This window comes from Carassius carassius, chromosome 19 (genome assembly GCF_963082965.1).
Source record: "Carassius carassius chromosome 19, fCarCar2.1, whole genome shotgun sequence".
Classification (NCBI taxonomy): domain Eukaryota; kingdom Metazoa; phylum Chordata; class Actinopteri; order Cypriniformes; family Cyprinidae; genus Carassius; species Carassius carassius.
In genome coordinates, this window is record NC_081773.1 from 1,145,448 (window position 1) to 1,171,122 (window position 25,675).

The window sequence follows — 25,675 nt, forward strand, 5'->3', positions numbered from 1 at the left end:
GAAGGTGACAGCGCCAACTACTGGCCTGGTGTATGTAGTACAGCCTTTTTTGTCCGTTTTCACAGATATGTGTAAACGTGAAACTTAAAAAAAACATTGTCGTGTAAATGTAGCCTAAAACTTGTTTTTATTTTTCTTGAAGAATAAAATGTATCATTTCTTGAAAAATATTAAAGTTTGGTCACACTTTATTTTAGGGTCCAATTCTCACTATTAACTAACCATTAACTATGACTTTTGCCTCAAATAACTCCTTATTTGCTGCTTATTAATAGTTTGTAAGGTAGTTTATTAAGTGTAGGGTATTGGGTAGGACTATGGATGTCATGCATTATATGTACTTTATAAGCACTAATAAACAGCTAATATGTTAATAATAGACATGCTAATAAGCAACTACTTATTAGTGTGATTTGGACCCTATACTATAAAGTGTTACCTAAAGTTTTTTTATATAACTGTTTTCAACATTGATGATCTATTTCTAAAACGAATTATCACTTCTTGTCCAATGGACACCCACGTTTGCTCCATTAAAATCAATACAAAACTTTACGCAGACTGTATAAAGATTCAATCAGATTAATAAATAAGATTAAGAAAATCTGACGTTTTTTTATTTTTATTTTTTTATCTGATATACTGTACAGTCAAAGAGATTATGACTCACACTTTAGCAGACCAGAAGTGATTCCCTTGAGCTTGTTCAGACATAACCCTTTTACAGGAAACCTTACAAACCGCTTGAGCTGTGAGGATTGTTATCAGCGATCTACGAGAGGAGACAGTGTGACAGCGGCTCCCGAGACCCGCAGACGTGAACTTGAAACACAAACTAATGCACACGGCAGGCTTCTTCAGAAGGTTGTGGCATATCTGTGTCTAAATCAGTGGGGTTTTCCTCCTCACATGTCACTGTTTTGGTACACTGTATCTTAGTTTGCACATGTGATAATGGCTGTTGATGACTGTTATGGTTTTGTTTTTAGTGTTGACAAGTTATTACCTGCCAGTCCTGAGTTCATGATGACGGTGGGAGATCCACAGCCTGGAAGTGGAGGAGCCATGGGGGGCGGCGGAGGGGGCATAGGGGCCGATATATCCACAGCGGGGAGAGGAGGAGGAGGAGGAGGAGCGGATGGACCGTTTGGGACTGGAAAACACAAGAAGGAGAAAGCAGGTTCAGTAACACTTAATTTTAAGTGTCCTTGTTACACGTCACATGTATTTACTATTACAATAACAATACATTATGCATAATTACACGAAAGTAACCCTATAAGCCAAACCCTAACCATGTTGTAAGTACATGCATTTAATCAATATTACTCATTACTTAAATGTATAATTACACTGTAACAAGGACACCTTAAAATAAAGTGTAACTGCAGGTTTCATTAGCTGTTCATAAATTTGACTGATTTAGAAAAAGTAGACTGTATAAAAATGTCAAACTCACATCCAGTGTATAGATTGAGGAGAGGTCACTCACGTGTCTCTGGCATTGGAGGAGGTGGAGGATCAGGCACGGTCAGGCCCTGTGCCGCCCCCTCACGGGACCCCCCAGCTACGCCCTGTGACCCTGGCAGATGCCCGTTCCCCTGTGGAGGGGGCGTCAGGATGGCAATGTCCCCGTCCGCTTGCTTCTGGATCTTGATGGTTCCCTGTTTCTCCAGCTCGTGGATCTTCTTCTCCAGGTTGCTCTGTTTCTGAATGGCCTCGTCCTTCTCCTTCACCATCCGCCGCAGGGTGTGCACCTGAGAGCTGGCGTCTTTATACACCTCCTGTCACCACAGGGAACACCAGTTCTGAGTTAAAGCAAACTCCTGGGAGTTTGTGTGACAAACGGCTAACTAATTCAATTAAATGTAACATCTGAATATATAAACGGGGCTGCACAATTAATAGAAATAAAACTGTTTATCACAAGCTGCGTATATAATCTGTAATAATGCATAACATGACCATTAACCGACATGAGAGAGCAAGTTATTTTTATTTTTTATTTTTCTTGACAGTGCAATAGGATTTAAGGTGTTCAAATCAATATGAAACATCATTTTAAAATAAAACAAGATTAAAAAAAAGACTTCAGGAATTAAATGGAGGCATAAAAATGGGCACTGCATTAGAATAAAGTCATGCATGTATACTAAAGGTTGCACTTTATTGTACATTATGTGTACTTAACAGTGTACCTACTAATTAATTATTAGTACATATTGTGCATGCGCACCATGACTGTAAAATAAAGTGCTATCAATGCTTCTTTTTTCAAATGTGTTATTGCTATTATTGACATAACCTTTATTACATAAATTAGATTGTTAACTCCTGGAAAGCAGCACTAATACTGATTCACATTAATGGTTAATAAGGCTCAGGTGACATCAGTGGAAAAGGTTTTTAGAGACAGTTTTGATGTTTTTCTTTGGTGATGAGCACTGTACGTGTTTTGGAAGGTACAGTAAACAGTGTTACAAATGTACATTTGGAGAGGGAAGGTTCCATAGATATTGTGAAATAAGTTGAAGAACCCATAATGAAACAAACCGCATTTCAAGAAATCATGGGCATGTGATGTAAGGATGCATCATTTACCCGGATAGAGTCCAGCTCTTTATTTTTTTGCATCAGTTGTTTCTCCAGCTCAACGATTTTTGCCATCGCCTCGTTCTCTGTGTCCTGCAACTTCTCTGTCAGCTAGAAAACCACAAACAAGAAATAAGATTCACAAAGACACAAATAAGTCACGCTGAGACAGAGCACCTAAATCTCAAAAGAGTCCAGCCAGGGTTGCATAAATATTAAACTTCAGGTTGACAGCAATATCTCTTTAGTATTCATGACTCCTGGTTAATCTGAATTCTTGACCATGCGGTACACTGTCAAAATCAATGCCACGCTAATGAGGAAATTACCTCAGGTCAGGAATTCATCCTTTGGCCATCTGTCACAAAAGGTCAAAGGTCAAGCAACATGTATGACAGGGTCCTACCATGCTGCATTATCATTAAAGGCTTTCAGCTGAACTCAATACTGGTCATGTGAGGTCATGTTGTTGGGCAGGTGGTGCATTGTTAAACAAAAGGCCTTGAATGGTATTCGCTCCTGAATACGGCACTTACATGATTGTTTTTTTCTGGATTCTATTGGAAGCTTGTATTGAGTGTAGCTGTAAAAACAGTACTAACATGAGACATGTTCTCCTCCAGTTCCTCCACTCTCTCCAGCGCTGCGTTTTTGGTCTCTGCGTCCTCTAACAGAGCCCCGACATCAAACACGTTATCCAGGTACGCCTGAATCTGCACATGCAGCTTATCACTCTCGGTGTGCTTCAGTTTCTACTCAAAGACAGCCACAGAGAGAGAGTGATGGATCCTGACCAAACATTAGCATCAGGAGACTCAGCACTGAAGTTTACTCACGTCCAGATACTCGTCCAGACCCAGCTTTGTGAAGTCGTACTGTAAGTGCACTCTGAAATTCATGTCTTCCACTGAATGAACCACAATGTTTATGAACTGCATGCATGCAACCTGAAAAACAATATACACCATACTAAATTTCATCCCAATGAACCAAATACTTTCTGTTGATTTATTGATGAAAAAAAGAGTTTTAACTATAGAAATGAAAATGCATAACAATAGAAATCTTAATTATTACTCATATTTAATTATTTTTCTGTACAGCTGTGTATTGGGGCTATATATATATATATACACACACATTTCACAAACATTAATTTGTTAAGTAGCTGTGTAATATGCTTGAAAATGTCCAGTCAAGCATTTTTACATGAACATTATAAAGCTTTATTATTTATTTTAGCCTATTTGACAACGCTGTCATATATGATATTATTTTCTTGTGTTGCTGCTTAATGAAACTCTTAAGTAGGATTCTCCTGCAATGAGCTATTTGTTTTAATAATTATATTAAATTATGAAAATATGATTGCTAATGGAAATGTGTATATTTGGATGCCGGTCTAACCCATACCATGAAGTCAATGTTGTTATCTTCATTCTTGAAATGCTCCATAAGTTTCTCAAACCGCTGATCTTCTAAACAAACCTGCAAAGCAAGAAAGAAATAGCTCATGCAGCGAGAGAGATCATTAAAATAATGCCCAGACAAAATGGAAATGGGATTTGATCATTGAGTGACTTCTAGAACACAGACTACAGCTTTTAAACGGAAAACAGTGCCTCAGTAATTCTATAATCTGAAGTTGAATCATTCGTGTGTGTGTGTGTGTGTGTGTGCTCTTGTTTTTGTGACATATCAGGACACAACTCTGTATAATGACATGGGTATGACACAGGTATTACAAGGAGAGGGTGACTTATGAGGACACAACCCATGTCCCCATTTTTCAAAATGCTTATAAATCATACAGAATGAGTTTTTTTGAGAAAGTAAAAATGCACAAAGTTTCCTGTGAGGGTTAGGGTTGGTGTAGGGCCATAGAATATACAGTTTGTACAGTATAAAAACCATTACACCCATGGGATGAACACACTTTACACCAAAACAAACGTATGTGTGTGTGTGTGTGTGTGTGTGTGTTAGAAATATCATTAGTGTGTATGTACCTCTTTAAAATGGTCAAAGGCGGAGAGAATGATCTCGTGACCTCCTCGAACCAGACACACAGCAGCCAGCAGCTCCAGAACCAGAGCTTTAGTCCTGCAATATCACACATATCATATATATATATATACAACCCGAATTCCGGAAAAGTTGGGACGTTTTTTAAATTTTAATAAAATGAAAACTAAAGGAATTTCAAATCACATGAGCCAATATTTTATTCACAATAGAACATAGATAACGTAGCAAATGTTTAAACTGAGAAATTTTACACTTTTATCCACTTAATTAGCTCATTTAAAATTTAATGCCTGCTACAGGTCTCAAAAAAGTTGGCACGGGGGCAACAAATGGCTAAAAAAGCAAGCAGTTTTGAAAAGATTCAGCTGGGAGAACATCTAGTGATTAATTAAGTTAATTGATATCAGGTCTGTAACATGATTAGCTATAAAAGCTTTGTCTTAGAGAAGCAGAGTCTCTCAGAAGTAAAGATGGGCAGAGGCTCTCCAATCTGTGAAAGACTGCGTAAAAAAAATTGTGGAAAACTTTAAAAACAATGTTCCTCAACGTCAAATTGCAAAGGCTTTGCAAATCTCATCATCTACAGTGCATAACATCATCAAAAGATTCAGAGAAACTGGAGAAATCTCTGTGCGTAAGGGACAAGGCCGGAGACCTTTATTGGATGCCCGTGGTCTTCGGGCTCTCAGACGACACTGCATCACTCATCGGCATGATTGTGTCAATAACATTACTAAATGGGCCCAGGAATACTTTCAGAAACCACTGTCGGTAAACACAATCCGCCGTGCCATCAGCAGATGCCAACTAAAGCTCTATCATGCAAAAAGGAAGCCATATGTGAACATGGTCCAGAAGCGCCGTCGTGTCCTGTGGGCCAAGGCTCATTTAAAATGGACTATTTCAAAGTGGAATAGTGTTTTATGGTCAGACGAGTCCAAATTTGACATTCTTGTTGGAAATCACGGACGCCGTGTCCTCCGGGCTAAAGAGGAGGGAGACCTTCCAGCATGTTATCAGCGTTCAGTTCAAAAGCCAGCATCTCTGATGGTATGGGGGTGCATAAGTGCATACGGTATGGGCAGCTTGCATGTTTTGGAAGGCTCTGTGAATGCTGAAAGGTATATAAAGGTTTTAGAGCAACATATGCTTCCCTCCAAACAACGTCTATTTCAGGGAAGGCCTTGTTTATTTCAGCAGGACAATGCAAAACCACATACTGCAGCTATAACAACAGCATGGCTTCATCGTAGAAGAGTCCGGGTGCTAACCTGGCCTGCCTGCAGTCCAGATCTTTCACCTATAGAGAACATTTGGCGCATCATTAAACAAAAAATACGTCAAAGACGACCACGAACTCTTCAGCAGCTGGAAATCTATATAAGGCAAGAATGGGACCAAATTCCAACAGCAAAACTCCAGCAACTCATAGCCTCAATGCCCAGACGTCTTCAAACTGTTTTGAAAAGAAAAGGAGATGCTACACCATGGTAAACATGCCCCGTCCAAACTATTTTGAGACCTGTAGCAGAACTCAAAATTGAAATGAGCTCATTTTGTGCATAAAATTGTAAACTTTCTCAGTTTAAACATTTGCTATGTTATCTATGTTCTATTGTGAATAAAATATTGGCTCATGTGATTTGACAGTCTTTTAGTTTTCATTTTATTAAAATTTAAAAAACGTCCCAACTTTTCCGGAATTCGGGTTGTATATATATTTATTATTATTATTATTTTTTTTTTTTTTGAATATACAGACGATTTACACTACAGTTTTAAGGTATGGGGTCAGAAATGCATAACTGTTTTCACCATTTGAGCAGCAAATCAACATATTAGAGTGGTTTCTAAAAGATCACGTGACACTGAAGACTGGGGGAATGATGCTGAAAATACAAGCTTTGTTAATGAGATTAAATTACATTTTAAAAATATATTAAAACAGAAAACAGTTCATTTAAATTGTCATATTTCTCACAATATTTATGTTTTTACCGTTTTTTTTTTTTTTTTTTTTTTTTTTAAATGACGTGAATCCAGCTTTAGTGAGCATACAAGACTTGTTTCAAAAAGAAAAAAAAAACATTGACCCTTTACACAGATGGCATAAAGAACCTGCACACTGAGATTATGGGGTCTGCTGTTGTAGCTGCCAGTATTTATGACTCTGAAAGAGGAGGAATTAAAGCAGTGGATTCTGGGAAAGTAGCCTCTCTTTCAGAGACACACACACACACACACACATTTACTCCAGCTCACTGGGTTACCTGGGATTCTTATTGTTCAGACTTAGTGCAATTTCATTCACAGCATGAGGGTGAGACATGACCATGTTGAAGCCATACTGAGAGAAAGACAGAGAGAGGACTAATTAGTAAACATGGCAGGATCTCCAAGATTTATTATCTCAACATAAAACAGGAGAAAGACCAAACAGCTTTTTTTTTCTTTTTATGAATCTATGTGTGTGTGTGACTGTGTGTGAATGTGTGTTTATGTATAGGTTTTCTGTATAGAAGCACAGAATGTCTTCACTAATGACCTGAAACCTGTTGAGCAGCTGATCCTCACTGTTTGTGATCTTTTTTCTTTAATTTTAATAATGTCATAACAAATGGTATTTGTGAGTGTTAGAAGTTGGGTATTTTTGCTTAGAAAAATGACTGATTTCACAAGCAGTCATTTCCAGAGATTTGGGGGAAGTTTACATTTGACACCAATGTACAAGTCATACGACAGAGAGAAAAAAAAAGTATTTAATACTACAGGAATTTCAGTATTACATGAATTAATACATTCATTTGACATCAAATATAAAATAAAACACTGCATAATCTTTGTATTTAATAACTTGTTTTAACACCAAGCACATCCCACAATTGAATTCATGCATGTTTATCACACTAACTTACTGATAATAACTTTAAGTAGTGTTGTGCTTTTTGTGATTCTTTAGCAGTTGAACTAATTATAAAGTTTGACGAAAAGGTGTCATTTTGCATTGTGCTCTATGATCTGGAGAGACTAATATAAATTCAAAGGTTTGTGTGTGTTTTACCTGGTAGTTCATGATGGCTCGTAGGCACATGATACACACATGAAGGTCGTCTTTCTTACACACTAATCTGGAATTCTTCAGTGTCCTCCGGCTGGGTAACGTGTTAGACCTGAGAGCAGAACAACAACTGAAGTTTATTAACCAATGAAATCAGTAGTTCATCCAACATTATGAAAATACCGTCATCATTTAGTCACCCTTGTGCTGTTCCAATCCCATTTGACTCTAGTTGTTCTGTGGAACACAGGAGATGTTTAGCAGAATGTCTGAGCTGTTCACATTCACTTTCACTGCACAGAAAAGAAGCAGCTTGGACATTCCACAAAATATCTCCTTTTGTTTTCAACAGAAGAAAATAAAGATTTGGAACAACAATGTTATGTATTTAACATACCCTATCAATCAAAAGTTTGGGGTAAGTAAGACTTTTTTAATATTTTTGAAAAGTATCGAAATGTCCACCGAGACTACATTAATCTGATGAAAAAAAATAATTATAATAATAAAAAATACAACAAAAACAGTAACTGTCAAATTCGCACACATGATCACATTTTTAAATATTTTTTCTATTTTTATTTATTTAATTTTTTCCTTAACGATGAATATTCAGCAGCAAAGTTCAAAAGAAGAACATTTATATGAAATTGTACCTTGATGAATCTATTTGCTTTCAAAAAGTTAAAATATGAATTTCTATAAAATATAAAATAAAAATCTCACTGACCCCAGACTTTTGAAAAGGTGGTTCTGTATTTTAAAAAGCAAACTATTATTTTAAACAAATAACTACTTCTCAAGATGTTTTAAATGATTAAAAGCATGAAAAATATGCATGCTTTTCTTGTAAACTCAAATCTAGAGTCATATCCTGACGAAGACTCACAAGACTAAATCAAGGCTGAGGGTCTTTAAGTGCGACAAGTGCTGTGTTTAGGTCTGTCAGCAGCTTTTCCTGTGATTGATGTGTGAGGATTTGCATTGTCTTACAGCAGTCAAAGTGCTCTGTGCACACATATCACCTCCAGAACACAACAGCGGTGTCATTGACATGCATGCCAGCCTTCGGGCCTGAGCCAAAGGCTTTTATGTGTGAGAATAGCAACAGATGCACACAAAGAACACACACAAATAGGTATAAAATAGAAACACATTACATACAAACACATAGAACTCACACACAAGACAAAATTACGCACACAACAAACAGAGAAATCTGAACAGGCTCACAAACAGACTAGAGAAGGTTTACACACACACAAACTAAGACAAAGGGCACACAGTTCTTTTCAAGACTGTCACAAGACGAGCTTGGCGTGATTTTCTGAAAACACACACAAACATAATGCAATGAGGAGACGTTTTGTACTCCGTGCGAAGCTCATTCAGCAACATTAACACACATAGGTGTGCACTAGAGGTGTGTGATATGTATCATCTATCTATGATAATCCTGGGATTGTTGTTTTAATCAAGTGGAAGCAAAAAGTCATGCAATTTTGCAGAAAACAAACAAGAACGCATCCACTTTCACTGTGATGTAGCCTGGAAGACTACATTTCATAAAACGTGGTTCACTATTGATTGTATAATGCATGACACAGTTAAGCAATGCAATGAATATCAGCATGATTGATAATTTGATATTTATTTTGTTCATTAGTTCAATAAAATTAAATAAATATAGTGAGTTTCTGCAATATTTCACCAAAGAAAATCATTCCAAACAAACCCACAACAGAGCTGTTGTGCGTCGACAAACAGTGGTGTGTCATTACTGAATGAATTCGCATTTTTGAATGATCCAGTCGTAAAGAAAGTCAATTGCTTCGTTCCTAAATCAAAAAGACATTTGAATCAATCAGCTGAATTAATGACTCAGTGAACTGCCACCAACTGGTGGTTTTAGTTTCATATTTAAAATATAATTTCATTAAAACATATTTCAAATATATATTTTTTAAAAATGTTATCATTATTTATGCAATTGTAATTGCAGTGTAAATACTTCTAAATACTGCTTTAGCATTACACAATGGATACTGATTTCATTTGATTGGTAACAGTCATGTCTTACTCCAATTTAATTCATTGATTAAATGTAAGAATCTGACATAAAATAAGATGCAAAAATCTAATAAAGAAAGAATAATTATGTGGAGAATGTTTCATGAGTCACATGTCATGACAGGCTTAAAACAGCTAACAATTCATAAACATACAGTACATGTGGTCATTATATTTATATCATATATATTTGTAAGATTTTTTTATAGCCATATGTTATCATGGATGTGTTACATATGACATTGCTTTGAGCATGTTTTATTTTAATATCAACAAATAATGCATTGTTTGTTAATGTTAATGACTTTAACTAGCTCACACTGAAATTAACATTAGCCTCACTGGAAACACTCAAATATGTGAACAACCACTCCTAAAATCTCAGATACTGCACAGATCTTAAATAAAAAAAAAAATGTAAAGATAACTTCTGGGAAGTATAATCCATTATAACGCATGTGAATATAACATGGTGTTAATCAAATCGCAAATATTTACTATTGTAACTGTGGTACAACAAATTACTATATATATATATATATATGTATATTACAAATAATGCATGCATTGTAATGCCTTTTGAAAGCCTTTGTAATGAATTATAAATACATGCTTCATTGAAGTGTTACTGTAACATGAAGTTATATTATAAACAGTAGGTATCAATAGTCAACTCAATAACTCTAATTCTAACTCTAACACTATACTATTTTATTTTATTTCTACATAATTCTATACAAATCTACAAATCTGAGCTAAAATTAAACACTACATGCAGCAGACATACCCTCGTTTCTCTGAGCACTTTGGGCATTGTGGATGAGTCTGTGTTCTTCAGGACGGCATTGGGAAATTTGAGAATTACTCTTTTAAATGTCTGAATACAACATATAATTTAAGCCTACAAATTACTAAGAGCTGAGGGGAAACAAAACTACTGTATGTGGGCAGAACCTTTGATTCATGCAATCACACACCACTGGATGTAAAGTTTATGTTGATAAATGATGAAGTGAACTGATAAATCCACTGCACAACACCATGATCTGATAGAGAAGTAAAATGAGTGATTATGCCTGACAGACTACATGAGGGCAGGTTACATCTGAGGCTGCAGGTACACAGCTAGCTACAAACTCACTCTGCTAGTCTAGCCTCAATAGTTCAGCACATTAGAGAGACATGGAGGGGAGAGGAGACTCCCAAAAGAACATGCCTTGTGCTGCAGATGGGAACACACAACAGGAAACTGCAGACAGAGTGACAACTGCATTAATTACAGACAAATTTAACAGAACCTGTGACAGATTTCAGCAAAATGATTAGACCAAAGTATGTTTTATTCATGTAAAGGTACACATAATTAATGAAATTGTACACCCAAAGCAAATTATAAGCACGTATAGTTTTCATGAATGCCCGTTTACATCAAGAAAGATAATTAGATCAATAACTATAAAATGATAACTACACTGGCATCCACACCAAGCTCTGTTTGATGTAAACCCACACTGCAGGGTTAATGATGCAAAAAATAAAAAAAATAAAAATAAAATAAAAGCACAACACAACTGTTATCAGTGTATATAGTCTAACACTAAACTAAAACTATTCAACAACTAAAACTTAAACCCTAAAAAAATGTTACTTGAAATAAATTATATGTAAAAAATAATTAAATAAATAATTTTAGTTTAGTTGAGTTTCCATTGAAACATTTCCATTTAGTCTAACTTGAGGTACTGAAATAAATAAAACTAAAATAAAAATGAATAATAAAAAAAAAACAAAAAATAAAATAACAAAAAATTAATTGAAAAAATCAATTAATTGAATTATTATTAAAAGTAAAAAAAATGAATTATTATCGTCTATGTGAACAGTAAATGTAGAACGGGTGACCTTCATTATGAATACTATTTTCAGTATTATCTCTAAGACCACTGAACTATTTGGCCAGTAAAAAAAAACTAAAAAAAACTAAGCCTACATTTATTTCTTTATAAAACTTGCTTGTTCAGGTGGAGTCAGATCACACTGCATTAGCTTTGTTTTGTCTTGCACTGTTGAAGATGCATGTCTCAAATATTAGCAGAATAGATATGAGCCCAGAAGAAACAACTGATCAGAATTCTAAAATTAGAATCTGGAATTCTCTAACTACTGCATAACGGTTAGACCTTAATCCAATTCAAGTGACAGGGGGCTTAACATATTGAACCCATTCAAACAGATCCCCCCAGGCTCCGTGTAAATACTTCTGTCCCGTCATCAGGCTGCTCCATAACAGACAGACAAGCTCCTGTAATAATACTTATGTGGTGGTGATGTGTCAGTTGTCTATTCTTCATCAGAATGAAACCGTCTAAGCCAGTTTTGTGAGTCAGTGGCCAGACGGACAGACAGACACACGTTGACTGTGTTCTGACATGGTGCACTGTTTCCTAAGCCATTTAAGGGCTTACAGGCCCCATGACTATACAAAAGAGCCTTTCAGAAATCACAAGGAGTCCGTACACACTCTCTGCAGTCGGACAAACCATTTCGCGTTCAGATTTGCACTATAAGATACTATCAGCATCTTGTTTTCTATGATTCAGCTGTAATAACAAAAAATCAGTTTGTGCGTCCACACCTTATGGTTGAATGTCTGCTGGCTCTGGAGATGCTGTTGCCTGTGACAGCTGATGAGAGGTGGTTTCCTCCATGGAGATCTTCAATCGATCGATTCCAGGGTTTGGATTTATCCACAGAGTTTTCTGTGCTGCTCTCAGAACTGTCACCGTCATACCTGTCAAACACACAACAGCAGGGGCTCAGGACTTACCAAAATAAGAATGTTATATTGTTTTGTTTTGTTGTTGTTTTTGTTGTAAATCCTCTTGAAACATACTTTATCTGTGGCCAGGGGACATTTGCTTACATGCACTGCAAACATTAATCCTAACCCTAATTCACTTGATGTATTAATACTTTCATAAAATAAAACAATAATCATGGTGAAACAATAATAATAATAATAATAATAATAATACAAAATTGTAATTAATTTTTTTTTGTAAAACGCAATATTTTTTTTCACATTTTCACCTTTATATGTTGTGTTTACATATGTGTATAGCAAGAACACATTTATGAAAATGTGTGTAGTTGATGATTTAATCAATCAATCAATCAATGCGTACTGAACTGGCTAATTACACTATTGTTCAATTGTTTTTTTTTTTAAGTGAAAGTAAAGACTTACATTGTTACAAAAACATTTTTTTTTTCTAAATAAATTATTATTTTTATCAGATAATCTTGAAATAATGTATCATTATAATAACATTTTTTTTACTGTACATTTAATAAACTAATGTGTTATATGTGTATTGTGTTGCTATACTGTGCATGTGTACCAAAGAAAAACCTTTTGGGGGACAATAAAATTGAGTAAGTAAGTAATTAAGTAATGAGTTAAGATAATTTTTAAACGCACTAACTAATCTTAAAGTGTGTATAGTATGTTGTGTTGTACACTGGGGTGTGATATCAGTCCTTTCCCCAAAAATACACTAAAACATTAATTATCAGGTTATAAAATTGGTTGTAAATGAGATCTTGTGGCTTGATCTGATCTCAGTTAACAGGCTGTGCACACTCTCGCTCACACACACACACACACACACACACACACACACACACACACACACACACACACACACACACACACACACACACACACACACACAGAGCAGCAGTAAGGCATGTAGTCAGAGCCACACAAAGATACAGCAGCGGTCTGGGTGGAAGGAGCCATTGTGTTCATGTTCAGTACAATCACGGGTGACTTACGTGACAGCATACTGTGCAAATGACAGATACTCCACCAACACATCCAAACCCTTATTCTCTTCATTCAGAAACTCCCGCACCCACCTAAACAGAGAGAGAGAGAGAGAGAGAGAGAGAGAGAGAGAGAGAGAGAGAGAGAGAGAGAGAGAGAGAGAGAGTTACAAAAAAAAAACCTGTCAATCAAAAGTTTGTATGCATTACTGTATTACTTTGATGTTTCATCATTACAACATTATAGTGCTATATCACTAACTATACCACTAGTAAGCATGCAGTAGTTAGACTAGATAATCCAGGAGACTCCACAGAGCTCACAGTGTGTCCCAGCATTAAGAGACCACACTTCCAGACGGAGACAGACATCATGAAAAATGCATCATGGAACAGTGTCTCAGAAGGTTAAAAAACTTGAAAAGATTGTAAGCAAAGGTTTCTGTAGCTGGATTTCTCCCTCAGAGCAGCAGCAATGAGAGATACTTCAAAGACATGGCAGAGACATCCCAGAATACTGCACACACACACACACACACACACACAACAAACTTACAATCACATTGACAAAGACCGTGAGGATCCCAGAAATGATCAAAAGCCAGTTTTCACCTTTTCTTAGGAGGGAAAAGTAGGCCAACACTTGAAAACCTCACAGTTGTGAAAGAAAAAAAGATTTATGTCTCTATTTCTTTAGATTTTCTAATGAGCAATTTAACTCATATGCGACTAAATGTATTTATCTGAACATTATGACGGAACTACAGAATATACAACTAGTCTCATATAAGTACATTGTTAAGTCTGTATACATTTGCATTGCATGGTTCTCGGAATACTTCATTTAAGTCAAATATTGCACTCTGTATTATTTTCAAAGGGTTTATTTTGTATTAATGATCAGATGACTGTACATTATGCCTTAAAATATAACTTTAACATAATGAACAAATGGGAGAAACATTGTTTGGGGAAAGAAGGAACACATATGTGACTCTAGGGACAGAGTTTGAGTTATCATTCTGCTGTTTTGTGTTTGTTGAACCCTTTGTGAGCAGATAACACTGCTTTATCTCATCTAGATTAACTAGATCATTTATGTAATCTAGTTTAGGACCATACGGCAGCTAAATCTCTGTAGGGGTCGTCAAGCAGCTCGGGGGGTTCTGGGACTATGTTTGTCTGTTCTGAACAACCGTTGAAATAATTAAACTATAATAACATTCATTTATGGGATGGCAAGGAAAGAGTGTGTGCTGGTTGGTACTGGAATATCACATCTTCCTGTTTTCCTGTTGTGACTTTTTCCCAACCTCACCAAGTTCCGTTAGACTTTCTACATCCGGTCAATCCTAGTTCCCAGAATGCAACTGAGTGTGTGATTTTCAGCTCTCAGAAAAAAAAAAAAAATTCAGATTTTCTCCACTCTGATTAGGCTGTGCAGGTATACCCTAAACAAAAACCTGGTGGGTTGGCATTCTAGCAAAATTCCACTGTGCAGGAATATGACAAGTCCAGTCAGGAGCAGTTGGCTGTTAAATGCACAGCCTCAAACAAAAGAGCATGATTTCAGCTTCATTGCATCTTGCATGAGGATTTTTGGAGTGTGTCTGTGTTACTCAGAGCAGTGATCACAGGTCCAGTGTGAGCAGTATTTAATGAACATGCATACACACAGATGAACTCACCCTATGTGATTGGTCCGTAATGAGATTTCCAGCTCCCGCAGGACCTGCGTCGACTCCTGCACTCTCCTCCTGAACTTCTGCAAAAGAAAGAAAAAGCCTTTACAGCAGTCTTCTTCATCTACTAAGCTTAATAACAATTAGAAGTCTCTTTGTAATATTGCAATTGTTTCTCATACCTATTATCTAATGACAATAGCATTAAATAAATAGCAAAAGGAGAAAAAGACAAACGTAATCTCATATATGTACTCTACACTGATGCTGTCAAACGATTAATCACATACAAAATAAAAGTTGTGGTTTATATAATACATGTGTGTGCACTGTGTATATTTATTATGTATATATATAAACACACACACACACACACACACAGTCAGGGGGTATCTCCTCATCCACCACCAGTGTGCAGCATCCACCAAGATGATGCGACGGCAGCCATAGTGCGCCAGAACGCCCACCATACACCACACACCACACACAGCTTACTGGTGGAGGGGAGACAGAGTGATGAAGCCAATCAGGAGATATGGGGATTGATAGGAGGCCATGATTGTCCGTGGCCAATGGGCGAATTTAGCCAGCCTAGGTTTCCCAGGAGGTCTCCCATCCAGGTACTGACCAGGCTCAGCCCTGCTTAGCTTCAGTGGGCAACCGGTCTTGGGCTCCAGGGTGATATGGCTGCCGACGATATATATATAAGTATATAAATAACCTATATATATATTTAATAAATGTGCACAGAGTACAGGAGTCAAAGTTAGGGATTTGAATTTCATGGAAGGAATGGCTTTCTTGGCTGAGACTGGGGAAATACTCTCCACAGCAGAAGGAACAGCACTCCTAGCCATGACGAAGGGACTTCACCCAACTGAAGAAGGAACGGTACTCCTGCCTTTAATGAGGGGACTTCATCTGACTGAAGAAGGAATGGCACTCCTAGCCGTGACGAGGGGACTTCATCTGACTGTAAATAAAGGTGACTTGACTTGACTGAAGAGGGAACGCATTCCTAGCTGAGACGAGGGAACTGGATCGAACAGAAGATAGAACGGCAAGACTGGCAGTGATAGAGTAGCTGAGTCTTACAGGGAGGGGAACGGCTCTCCTGGCCGTGGCAAGGACATTTAATCTAACTGAAGAGGGAATGGCACTCCTGGCCGTGTATCTAGGACTCAGATCATTGGCAGGGGACTTTACTGGGAGATACTCTGGACTCTGATTAAGGGCATGAGCCTTTATTGGGAACTGGTCAGTGCCGGGAGCTCGCACTGGACTCTGGTCAGGCACAGATACCCTCTCTAGGTCAAACTCTGCAACAGAAGCCTTCTCTGGGCCAAATTCGGGGACATAAGCCCTCTCTGGGATAGACTCGGGACAGGAGCCCTCTCTGAACTCAACTCCAGAATGCAAGCTTTCTCTAGACCCTGGTCCGGGGCCAGAGCCATCTCTCGACTCTGGGACAGGAGCTGACACTGGAGCTAATTCATTTCTGGATTCTGGGACTGGAACGAACTAAAAGGCAGGTCTGGACACTGAAAAAGGCTCTGGGATGGCGACCATTTTGGGTGAGGACTAGTGGTTAGCGGACTTGTTGCATGCTCTGGCTAACCAGCTAACAGCAATACCTGTTTACTTATTATTTAAAAATCAGAGATAAAGTGATTCTTAAATAAAACATAATTGAGTAAATTTAACAATAACCCAGACACATTATTTGTCACATTTACTCATTTAAAAACTACTGGGCTGTTTTCTCCAGTCAGTCTCATAATAGTATTGGGTCCAAACTGTGGGCCCAGTTTTGTTCCCTGTAGCCATGGTTACAGTGGATTTGTGGCCGACCCAATCACGTGTCAGGTGAAATGCACGTGAAACAGCCGTCCAATGAGAGAGACACACTTCTTTCATCAGCTGCATGAGATACGTTGCCAAATCTGAACTTGAAAATGCTGCTGCAGTTCTGCAACACTAATTAGACGGCAGCCATGACGATGAGTGGAAGGCCAGGCATTACTAATCAATTTGATTCACTGATTTCAGACACTGAAATAATTGCATCAAAGGGTGTCAGAGAGGGAATGGCAGTGAAAAAGAGCAGACAGCATAAGATAGAATACATATTCGTATACTATATGCTTCAAGTAAGTATTTAGATGGTGATAGGAATGTATACTTTTAAGTACGTATCAAAATAATAGCCTACACCAATATTGAGACATAATAGCCATGCTATAAAATTATACCTTGATAACACACACCCACACATTTGTTACATAGTGTTTATGTTTACAAATTAGCATCTAGTTAAATCCATCAAATTAAAGTCGTTTTAAGAAAAAAGAAAAAAACGTATTTACTTTCTCAATAAATGTTCCTGGTTTTATTCTATTAAAAGAAAAAAAGTGGTTACGCTTTATTTTAAGGTGGTTTTGTTGCAGTGTAATTATACATATAAGTACTGAGTAACATTATTTAACTACATGTACTTACTATATGGTTAGGGTCAGGATTAGGGTTTGTATTAGGGATACATCCATGTAATTATGGATAATGTATTGATATGATAATAGTTAGTGCATGTAACGTGTAACGAGGAAACCTTAAAATAAATTGTAACCAAAAATGTTTGTCTTTGTAATGCCTCTTGTCACTGAAATCACCATACATCTGTTTTCCCCTGTCCAGGCCGGGATTACTAAACTGCCAAATATGTGTTAGGGCTTTTGTTTTACTTTTGTTTTCATACCTGCTGAAGGTAATGACTGAACAGTAGTTTGACCAATGGTGAGCAAGCATGGTACATTATGGACCAATCAGCTTGCGAGAAGGTGTGATCTACAAAGAAAGGTCAAAGCAATGTATACTACTTTCAAAATGACTAATTATTTAATGAATGAGGACTGTAAAGAGCACGTCTGTAGAAAAACAAAGCCAATACCCAGACGTCTTAGAAACCCCATCCAGGAAAAAGAAGTCGTATGGTCACCATATTTTAACCTCTCCCGAACAAACTGAAGTAGAGACATCTACTTAAAAAAATCCCGGTCTACATTTTCCCTCACTGAATATCCAGTTTCATTTGAGAATATGTCATATTAATGAAATAACACAAGTAGTAAATGCCATTTCAAATTGACTTATAAAGTTCATTATACTTTCAGCTAAAATCAAGCACTTCTAAATAGTCAACCACAAGACCAAATTCAAAATTCAATTCAAAAGTCCACTTGACAAATTGCACAACCTGATCACTTCTGGCTTACAATTGTACTATACTATAATATGTTACACACTAATTCTAATTCTAAATTATATTCAGGATGGATATTATGCTAATTGGTACAGAAAGGGACAAGTGAAAAAGACAGACGTATAAACACAACAGAAATGGTGAGAACAGAGAAACGGAGGGAAGTGTGCTCTCTTGTTCCCAGCGTGGGTGTGTTTGGCACATGTGGAGTGCAGTGTGTGTTTTCAGAGCTCACGCTCCCACCTCGACTTTAAACATTCCCAGCTGCGGAGAGAGAGAGGCAAAGAGAATGGGAAAAATAAAGCAGTTCTCCAGAGATGTCATCCTGGAATGGAATCAGTGGCACAGACATTCCTCAGGACCCTCTGGATCGACCCTCTTCCTGCTGCGATCCCATTGGCCGAGAGCTGTGCATGGAATGCACTGCATGTAAAGCTCTCGGCGCACACAAAGTAACAATTGTTCACGTCTGCAGAAAAGAGCCATTGGCAGAACTTACAGCCATAACTCTCTCTCCCTCCCTGCCTGTTTCCCACTTTCATTATATTTGTCCTCTACTTTTTCTTGGACTCTCTGTTTCCCTCAGTTTTTTTATGCGTGGTGTCTCAACTCTTTTCGTTTCCTAATAATGCCCCATCCCATGGTGTCTGTTTTATTTCTCTCTTGTTCTCTCTTTCTATCAGCTTAGGGACATGATGTCAGCTGTCGAGATCAGCTCAATAACACCTTCAGATACCACACCACATAAACACAATAATATCTGACCTTTAATATTTAATCACATCTGTCTTCACTTCATTTCTGGTCTCTCGTCATTTCTTCCATGTCCTTGTCACTCCTCTTCTTACTTTTCCTCTCATCCTGTCTCATAGCTTATTTTTTTAAGTTACGTTTTTATGACTTATCTTCAGGGTGACATCATAACTTATTATCATAATGTCACAGAGGTCCCACTTAACAACCCGTGGTCCAGTGAGTGGCCCTAGAATGAGCATTCAATATGTAGCCATTGCCATGTTTTTATTACATTGGACAGGCACGTATTGCTGCATTTTTATTATGTTGCTTCACGTATGTATTGCAGAGGTTCAGAATTAAAATGTCTTGCGAGTGTCACTAAAATGTTATTGCATTATCATGTTGCAAATACCCCCTACACCAAACCCAGCCCTAAACATACCTGATAGTGTTATGTGACACTAACGTTCAAAGGTATGTTAGAATTGTTTTGAGGTCATAACATAGCATTGAAACTCGAGAATAAAGTTTTCGCTGGCTCTAGTGTTAATTTCACCTGGAAACTTCAGCAATTTTTACACATAGGTATGCTTTTTGAGTTTTGCCCTCTTGTGCACTAATACCATCTTTGCAAAGAATCACAAACTCACAAGCTGTTCAAACTGTTAAGATCAGAAAGATTTTGCTGCAAATGAATCTCCACTCATTTTTTATGTGTTCAGAAGGATTTGAAGGTACACACAGCTAAAAGTACAAAATATGACTGGTCTCAACCTCTGGTGGCAAGGCCATAGTCTGCCCAGAGTCTGTTCACTGACTGTCTAAAATATTGCATGTAAAGTGCAATTAATGGACTCTACCACATTTTACTCTAGTCTTTAGTTGGACTGATGTTTAGGAGTAATTCATAGGTTCCCCTAGCAGGAAGTAGAATGTAAGCTGTTCCTGTCCATAGCCAGCTGTCACACTGTTGATACAGTATAAGGACAGCACTCTAGTCAAGATAAATGAGTTATCAGAAGTTATTTCCCATCTGAGGTCACCCATCCTTAACATGTACACACATGTGCTGCTCCAAACTGGATTTAAGGGAATAAGACCAGAACTCACCTTCCTGGTCACGGCTGGGTCAAGATAACCCTGCAGCTTGTGGATGTATGTGTGAGGAGGATTCTTCACCTGGAATCGTTCCTGGAAGAGAGGGACATGGAGATTTATACTAAATTGTGTTTACACTTCTAATTAAAATCCTCCATCTCAGTGCCGTTCATTGGCTGACCGTAATTGCATTAGAAGTTGCAATAAAAGATTGATGCAGACTGCGTTATTGATTTATTTTTAAACCAAAACATTTGTTTTCAGAGTGTAACTGGGTTGGCAGATTACATACAGTATGGGATTAGGGTTAGGGTTTACAGAAATACAAGCACACTGCTTTAGAGAGATTAGTCAGCATTCAGACTTAACTACTATCAACTGACCAACTGTGTGCGGACACAGATACAGGCATTCAGTCAAACAAATACACATGTATTTCAAATATATAGTAATACAAGTTGTATATCAAGCCAAGCAAATATCTAAATATATAGATATATTTTGCCAATTAACAACACTCATTAAGTTTTTTACAGTTTGCATTATACAAAAGCATTACTATGCCCATTAGTATGTTTCCTTATCAAACACACATGATTCTGCTCATTAGCAAACACTCCAGATCTTACAAAGGAAATGCTAGATAATTTAAGTAAAAGTAAGTAGTGTTATTAATAATTTTGATTAATAATGATTATGTTTAAGGATTATTATTAATCATTTATGAATAATAACTATGCATACTAATAGTTATAGTATATTCCATATCAAATATGTATTCCATCCTGTCACACACTTGGATGTTTCCCTTGGCAACAGCCAATCAACAGCAGCACATAACAGGAAAGAGGAAGAGACCTAGTTCCCTTCAAAACAACACAAGGCCCCTGCACACACACAACACATCATTTACGGATATCACAATGACATTTAACATGTGGCCAGTGTGTGTGTGTGTGTGGGGGGGGGTGTGTGTGAAGCTAACACAAGAGCAAGATTATTCTTAGAGTCTGGAGTGCGTTGTAAGGAACAAAAAGGGTTGAAGTAAGAGACAGTATATAATTTTTAACATTAGTATAAAAAACTGCAAGCATTTTCTACACAAGAAGAACATAACGTATAAGTTAGGAAGTGCTCTATAAAGCAAACCTATTATAATTGTCACTGTTTTTAGTGCTAGTAGTGGCAGGTCATCTGATCTCAACATACAAAATATTTATAACATGATGGCCAGAACAGTTCACCATTTTTGTCGATATGAGAAAAAGAAACAAAACAGACGAGTTGTGTTGTCTTCATGAGAACAAGATTGAGACAATATGTTATGTCTGCAGGGACACAAGGTCACCTGATGAACAAACAATGACTCAGTATAGTACAGATTGCTTACACTTGTCTCACTCAAATGCTTGGTGAAATCCTAAATACATGACTGGGATCCATGGAAGTTATTTCTATGGGTACAACATGTGGCACCATGTTAAAGTTTAGCCATAAATGAAAATCCTTTAATCATTTACTCAACCTCATGACTTTGTTTCTTTGGCAGAGGGGTCGAAAAAACACTTGTAATGATATGTGGGTGAATAAATTATGACAAAAATGTTTTTTTGGGGTGAACTACAGGTGACAATACCCCTGTAGTATCTTAAGGTTATGTATCTAGTCCATAGTTCAACTCATGGTGGTCCCAAACCTGCAACCATTCAAGCATTACTGACCAGTCGCTCTGGGATTACATAAACCTTCATTTCTATAGCTTCTAGCCGCACTTTACTCAAGATGAAAGACTGAGAGAACGGAGGAGGTAAGAGAAGGAGAGAATGTATTACCTGGTCACAAATGAGTTCCCATTTCTTCTCGTTGTCGTACTGTCGTAGTAATCTTGCTTTGTCTGGAGGCAAGTTCATTGAGTTCTGTGTAAAGAAACACACAGAGAGTGAAGTTAGTTGAAATCCTGTCACTTCCACAGCTAGAAAAATGACAACGGATAAAGAAATTAATTATAGCAATGTAAATCTCACAGATACAATTTTTAGGGGGAAAACTCTAATCCTAACCCTAACCCTAACCTCTTAAAAAAGAATAAAGTAAGAGAGAAAATGTACTGCAAAATGCTTCAACAAGTACAATTCTTAAAATTATTCTTTGAAAAAAAAAAATAAGAATAATATGAGAGTAGTGTAATACAACAAATTCAACACAGCCAAATAAACCTTTAAGTATTAATCCTCACAATCATTTGCATGCAAAGGCTGCAACGTGTTGCAACAACATTGGAAACTGGAAAGCATTTGGAGGAAAAGAAAAAAGAAGCTTCAATAGGCAAAAGCTGCAGTTTCTCTTTGAGGAAATTATAATTGCTGGGAAGCAAATACTCCTTGGGAGGCTGATTATATCAGGATGGGAACAAGTGGAAGAGGCTGCTTCAGCGATGACAATAAGTAAATATTGTAGTAGATATATGTTTTATGCTGAATTTTTTATAATGTTTCATGCTAATTATTTAAAATAACCTAATCAATGCATAACCTCTTACCATTAAAGATTTAAGACAAGTTAAAGGTCATCCTAACAATGAATTTTAACATTCTTTTCAGGATTTGATTTCTTTTTCAACACAGTCTTGTATTTTTAGTTTTAGACTAGGATCTAATTGATGTGGTTCACGAAATCTTCACCTTTTCCCCCCACAACCTCTGTGAAGTAAATGAAATGACTACACTGGCTAATTCCAGAACCAATGACTTTAATAATAATAATAATAATAATATGTAGCACTCTATAATCAGAGTTTATGAATGAGGCCACTTAATCAATCCAAGGACATTCTCTCTGCAACAGTTTGCTATTGCACTGTTAGCTTTGTCTTTTTCAATAGGAGTGACTTTGTGCTGGCCTGTGGAGATGTTTCTGCTCAAACATACAGCCCATCTGCACATGTGTGCGCTCAAACTCCAAACATGTGCTGAGATCAGACCTCCGCCTCTTACACAAGCGCTGTCCTCTACGTCTGCCCTACTTTCACACATCTGCTGCATGGAACTCCCCCAAAATACTGCAGTCACCCGAGCCCCATACGTACCCCACCCCAACACAAACACACGCCTCCCTCTCCAACCGTGTGCTGATGTGAACACTAACCCACTGCTGTTACATGACATCTTCGTTTGGAAAGACCTGTACTGTTTATCTGTGTGTGTAGACGTGGGCTGCTCTTGTTGTTTTTCTCTGTAGGTTTCCAGTGCAGTGTTATATCCACACAGGGAGGCTATGTTGTGTTTTCAAGCCTCAACACAGCAGCTGTTGGCCAGAGGGAAACCCAACACTTCAAATGTGATCTATACACGCAAAGGCAAACCATCGTAATGGTTTTGAAGACTGGTTTTATCAGCGCTTGACTGTATAGGCAGCATCCTCACTGAAACCAGACCTCTCAAGCATTTACTCATGGCTGATTGCAACAGAGTTAAGCTAACCATGTGATACATGTCTCTCATAATATAAGGTAAAACTGATTAATCATTATGTGATTAACCATATATGATCTGATTTTCCCATTTGCATGCATTATAAGAGAGAAAAAGTGCCTGATAATATGGTGAATGGGAAATTTGCTAAGGTATGGCAGGTTTGGTCCATAATTTTATATATATATATATATATATATATATATATATATTAACATGGCCTAAATTACCCAAATTCACTCAATATTCTATTTGACATAAATCCTTGTGATTAAGTGTACCTGATTGCAATAGGTCCACTGTAGCACAGTAAAATATTCAGCACTACTTCCACACAATTAAAGTATAAGTATACAAGTTTAGCATACTACAATTACCAATTGCAGTGTATTTGTATTAAGTACATAAATATATAAATGTATATGTAGTATACTTAGCATGAAATAAATGCATTTCAGATACATTTGAGTGTATTTCATTTTCACTAGGGTAGTTTCCCCTTATCTCTCTTTGAAAAGCCAAACTCAAAGTTTCTGGTTCGGTGCTTTTGGACAGACACGCTGATGAAGGCTGTGTAATATGATATTGCTATGACAACAGAGAAACCTAAATCTAATATGCAAGGCCAGATGTCTGACAAATGAAATAAAGATCTGCAGATCTACAGAGCTGTATTTGATAGGCAAACCCATATGCTGAACAAATACACACGCTTGCGGAGCTGATCAATCATGCCAGTTCATGCCAAGTTCAAGTTTTACAAAACAACCGGCCCAATCCACACCGAAGTAACACCCTAATCTATCTTCAATGTTTCAGAGGCACACAATATAGACTCCTGGTGAAACAACATATCTAGACCGGGCAGATTATTTGTCATATTTGATGTAGTTAATTATATTTCCAAATGCAGATGGATAATTAGACAAGTAGATCCAGGCAGAGACAGATCGCCCACAGTCCGCTCACTGACCGTCTGATGAATATTACACACCTAAACAAGAGCTGGGCTCAACCCACTGATTCCAGTCTGTTCTGAAGATACAAGGTTGTATATCTGTGAAGAGTCCAGCACTATTTAGGTTTAAAGGGATAAAAAATCTGATTACAAACTCTAAACAAATGTATTACATTTGTTGATAACACATTAGTATAGGAACCAATTCTCACTATTAACGAGTTGCTTATTAGCATGCATATTACTAGACTAATGGCTGTTTATTAGTACTTATAAAGCATATATTAATACCTTATTCTGCATGACCATATTCTAGATCACTTAACCCAACCCACTATTATTCTACTAAATATTAATAAGCATATGTGACCCTGGAGCACAAAACCAGTCTTAAGTAGCACGGGTATATTTGTAGCATTAGTCAACAATACACAGTATGGGTCAAAATGATCAATATTTATTTTATGCCAAAAATCATTAGTATATTAAGTAAAGATCATGTTCCATTTCTTACCGTAAATATATCAAAACTTAATTTTTGATTAGTCATATGCATTGCTAAGGACTTCATTTGGACAACTTTATAGGTGATTTTCTCAATATTTAGATTTTTTTTTTGCACCTTCAGATTCCAGATTTTAAAATAGTTGTATCTCGCTAAATATTGTCCTCATACAAAAAATAAACATAGATCAATGGAAATCTTATTTATTCTGCTTTCAGATGATGTATAAATCTCAATTTCGGACACATTTACCCTTATGACCCTTATGGTTTTGTGGTCCAGGGTCACATATAGTTAAAAGGTCATAGTTAATAGTAAGAATTGTTCCCCAAACTAAAGTGTGACCCCTTTTTAGTGTTGTCTGTACATTCATTTCTATTATCTGAGCA

At 37.1% G+C, this 25,675-nt stretch overlaps 1 protein-coding gene across 7 annotated transcripts in view; it reads right to left on the bottom strand.

The window, feature by feature from the left end:
• fmnl2a (formin-like 2a) overlaps positions 1 to 25,675 on the bottom strand; it is a 60,576-nt gene that overhangs the window by 14,540 nt on the left and 20,361 nt on the right. For all 7 annotated transcript variants that reach the window (XM_059499470.1, XM_059499474.1, XM_059499468.1 and 4 more), the window contains exons 2-15: positions 22,186 to 22,269; positions 20,366 to 20,446; positions 15,265 to 15,341; positions 13,586 to 13,669; positions 12,384 to 12,539; positions 7,682 to 7,790; positions 6,891 to 6,967; positions 4,602 to 4,695; positions 4,006 to 4,080; positions 3,429 to 3,539; positions 3,195 to 3,344; positions 2,602 to 2,703; positions 1,493 to 1,784; positions 1,007 to 1,153 (exon numbers count right to left, since the gene is read on the bottom strand). In XM_059499470.1, coding sequence (XP_059355453.1) covers positions 1,007 to 1,153; positions 1,493 to 1,784; positions 2,602 to 2,703; positions 3,195 to 3,344; positions 3,429 to 3,539; positions 4,006 to 4,080; positions 4,602 to 4,695; positions 6,891 to 6,967; positions 7,682 to 7,790; positions 12,384 to 12,539; positions 13,586 to 13,669; positions 15,265 to 15,341; positions 20,366 to 20,446; positions 22,186 to 22,269 — 1,639 coding nt within the window. The remainder of the gene's footprint in view (positions 1 to 1,006; positions 1,154 to 1,492; positions 1,785 to 2,601; positions 2,704 to 3,194; positions 3,345 to 3,428; positions 3,540 to 4,005; positions 4,081 to 4,601; positions 4,696 to 6,890; positions 6,968 to 7,681; positions 7,791 to 12,383; positions 12,540 to 13,585; positions 13,670 to 15,264; positions 15,342 to 20,365; positions 20,447 to 22,185; positions 22,270 to 25,675) is intronic.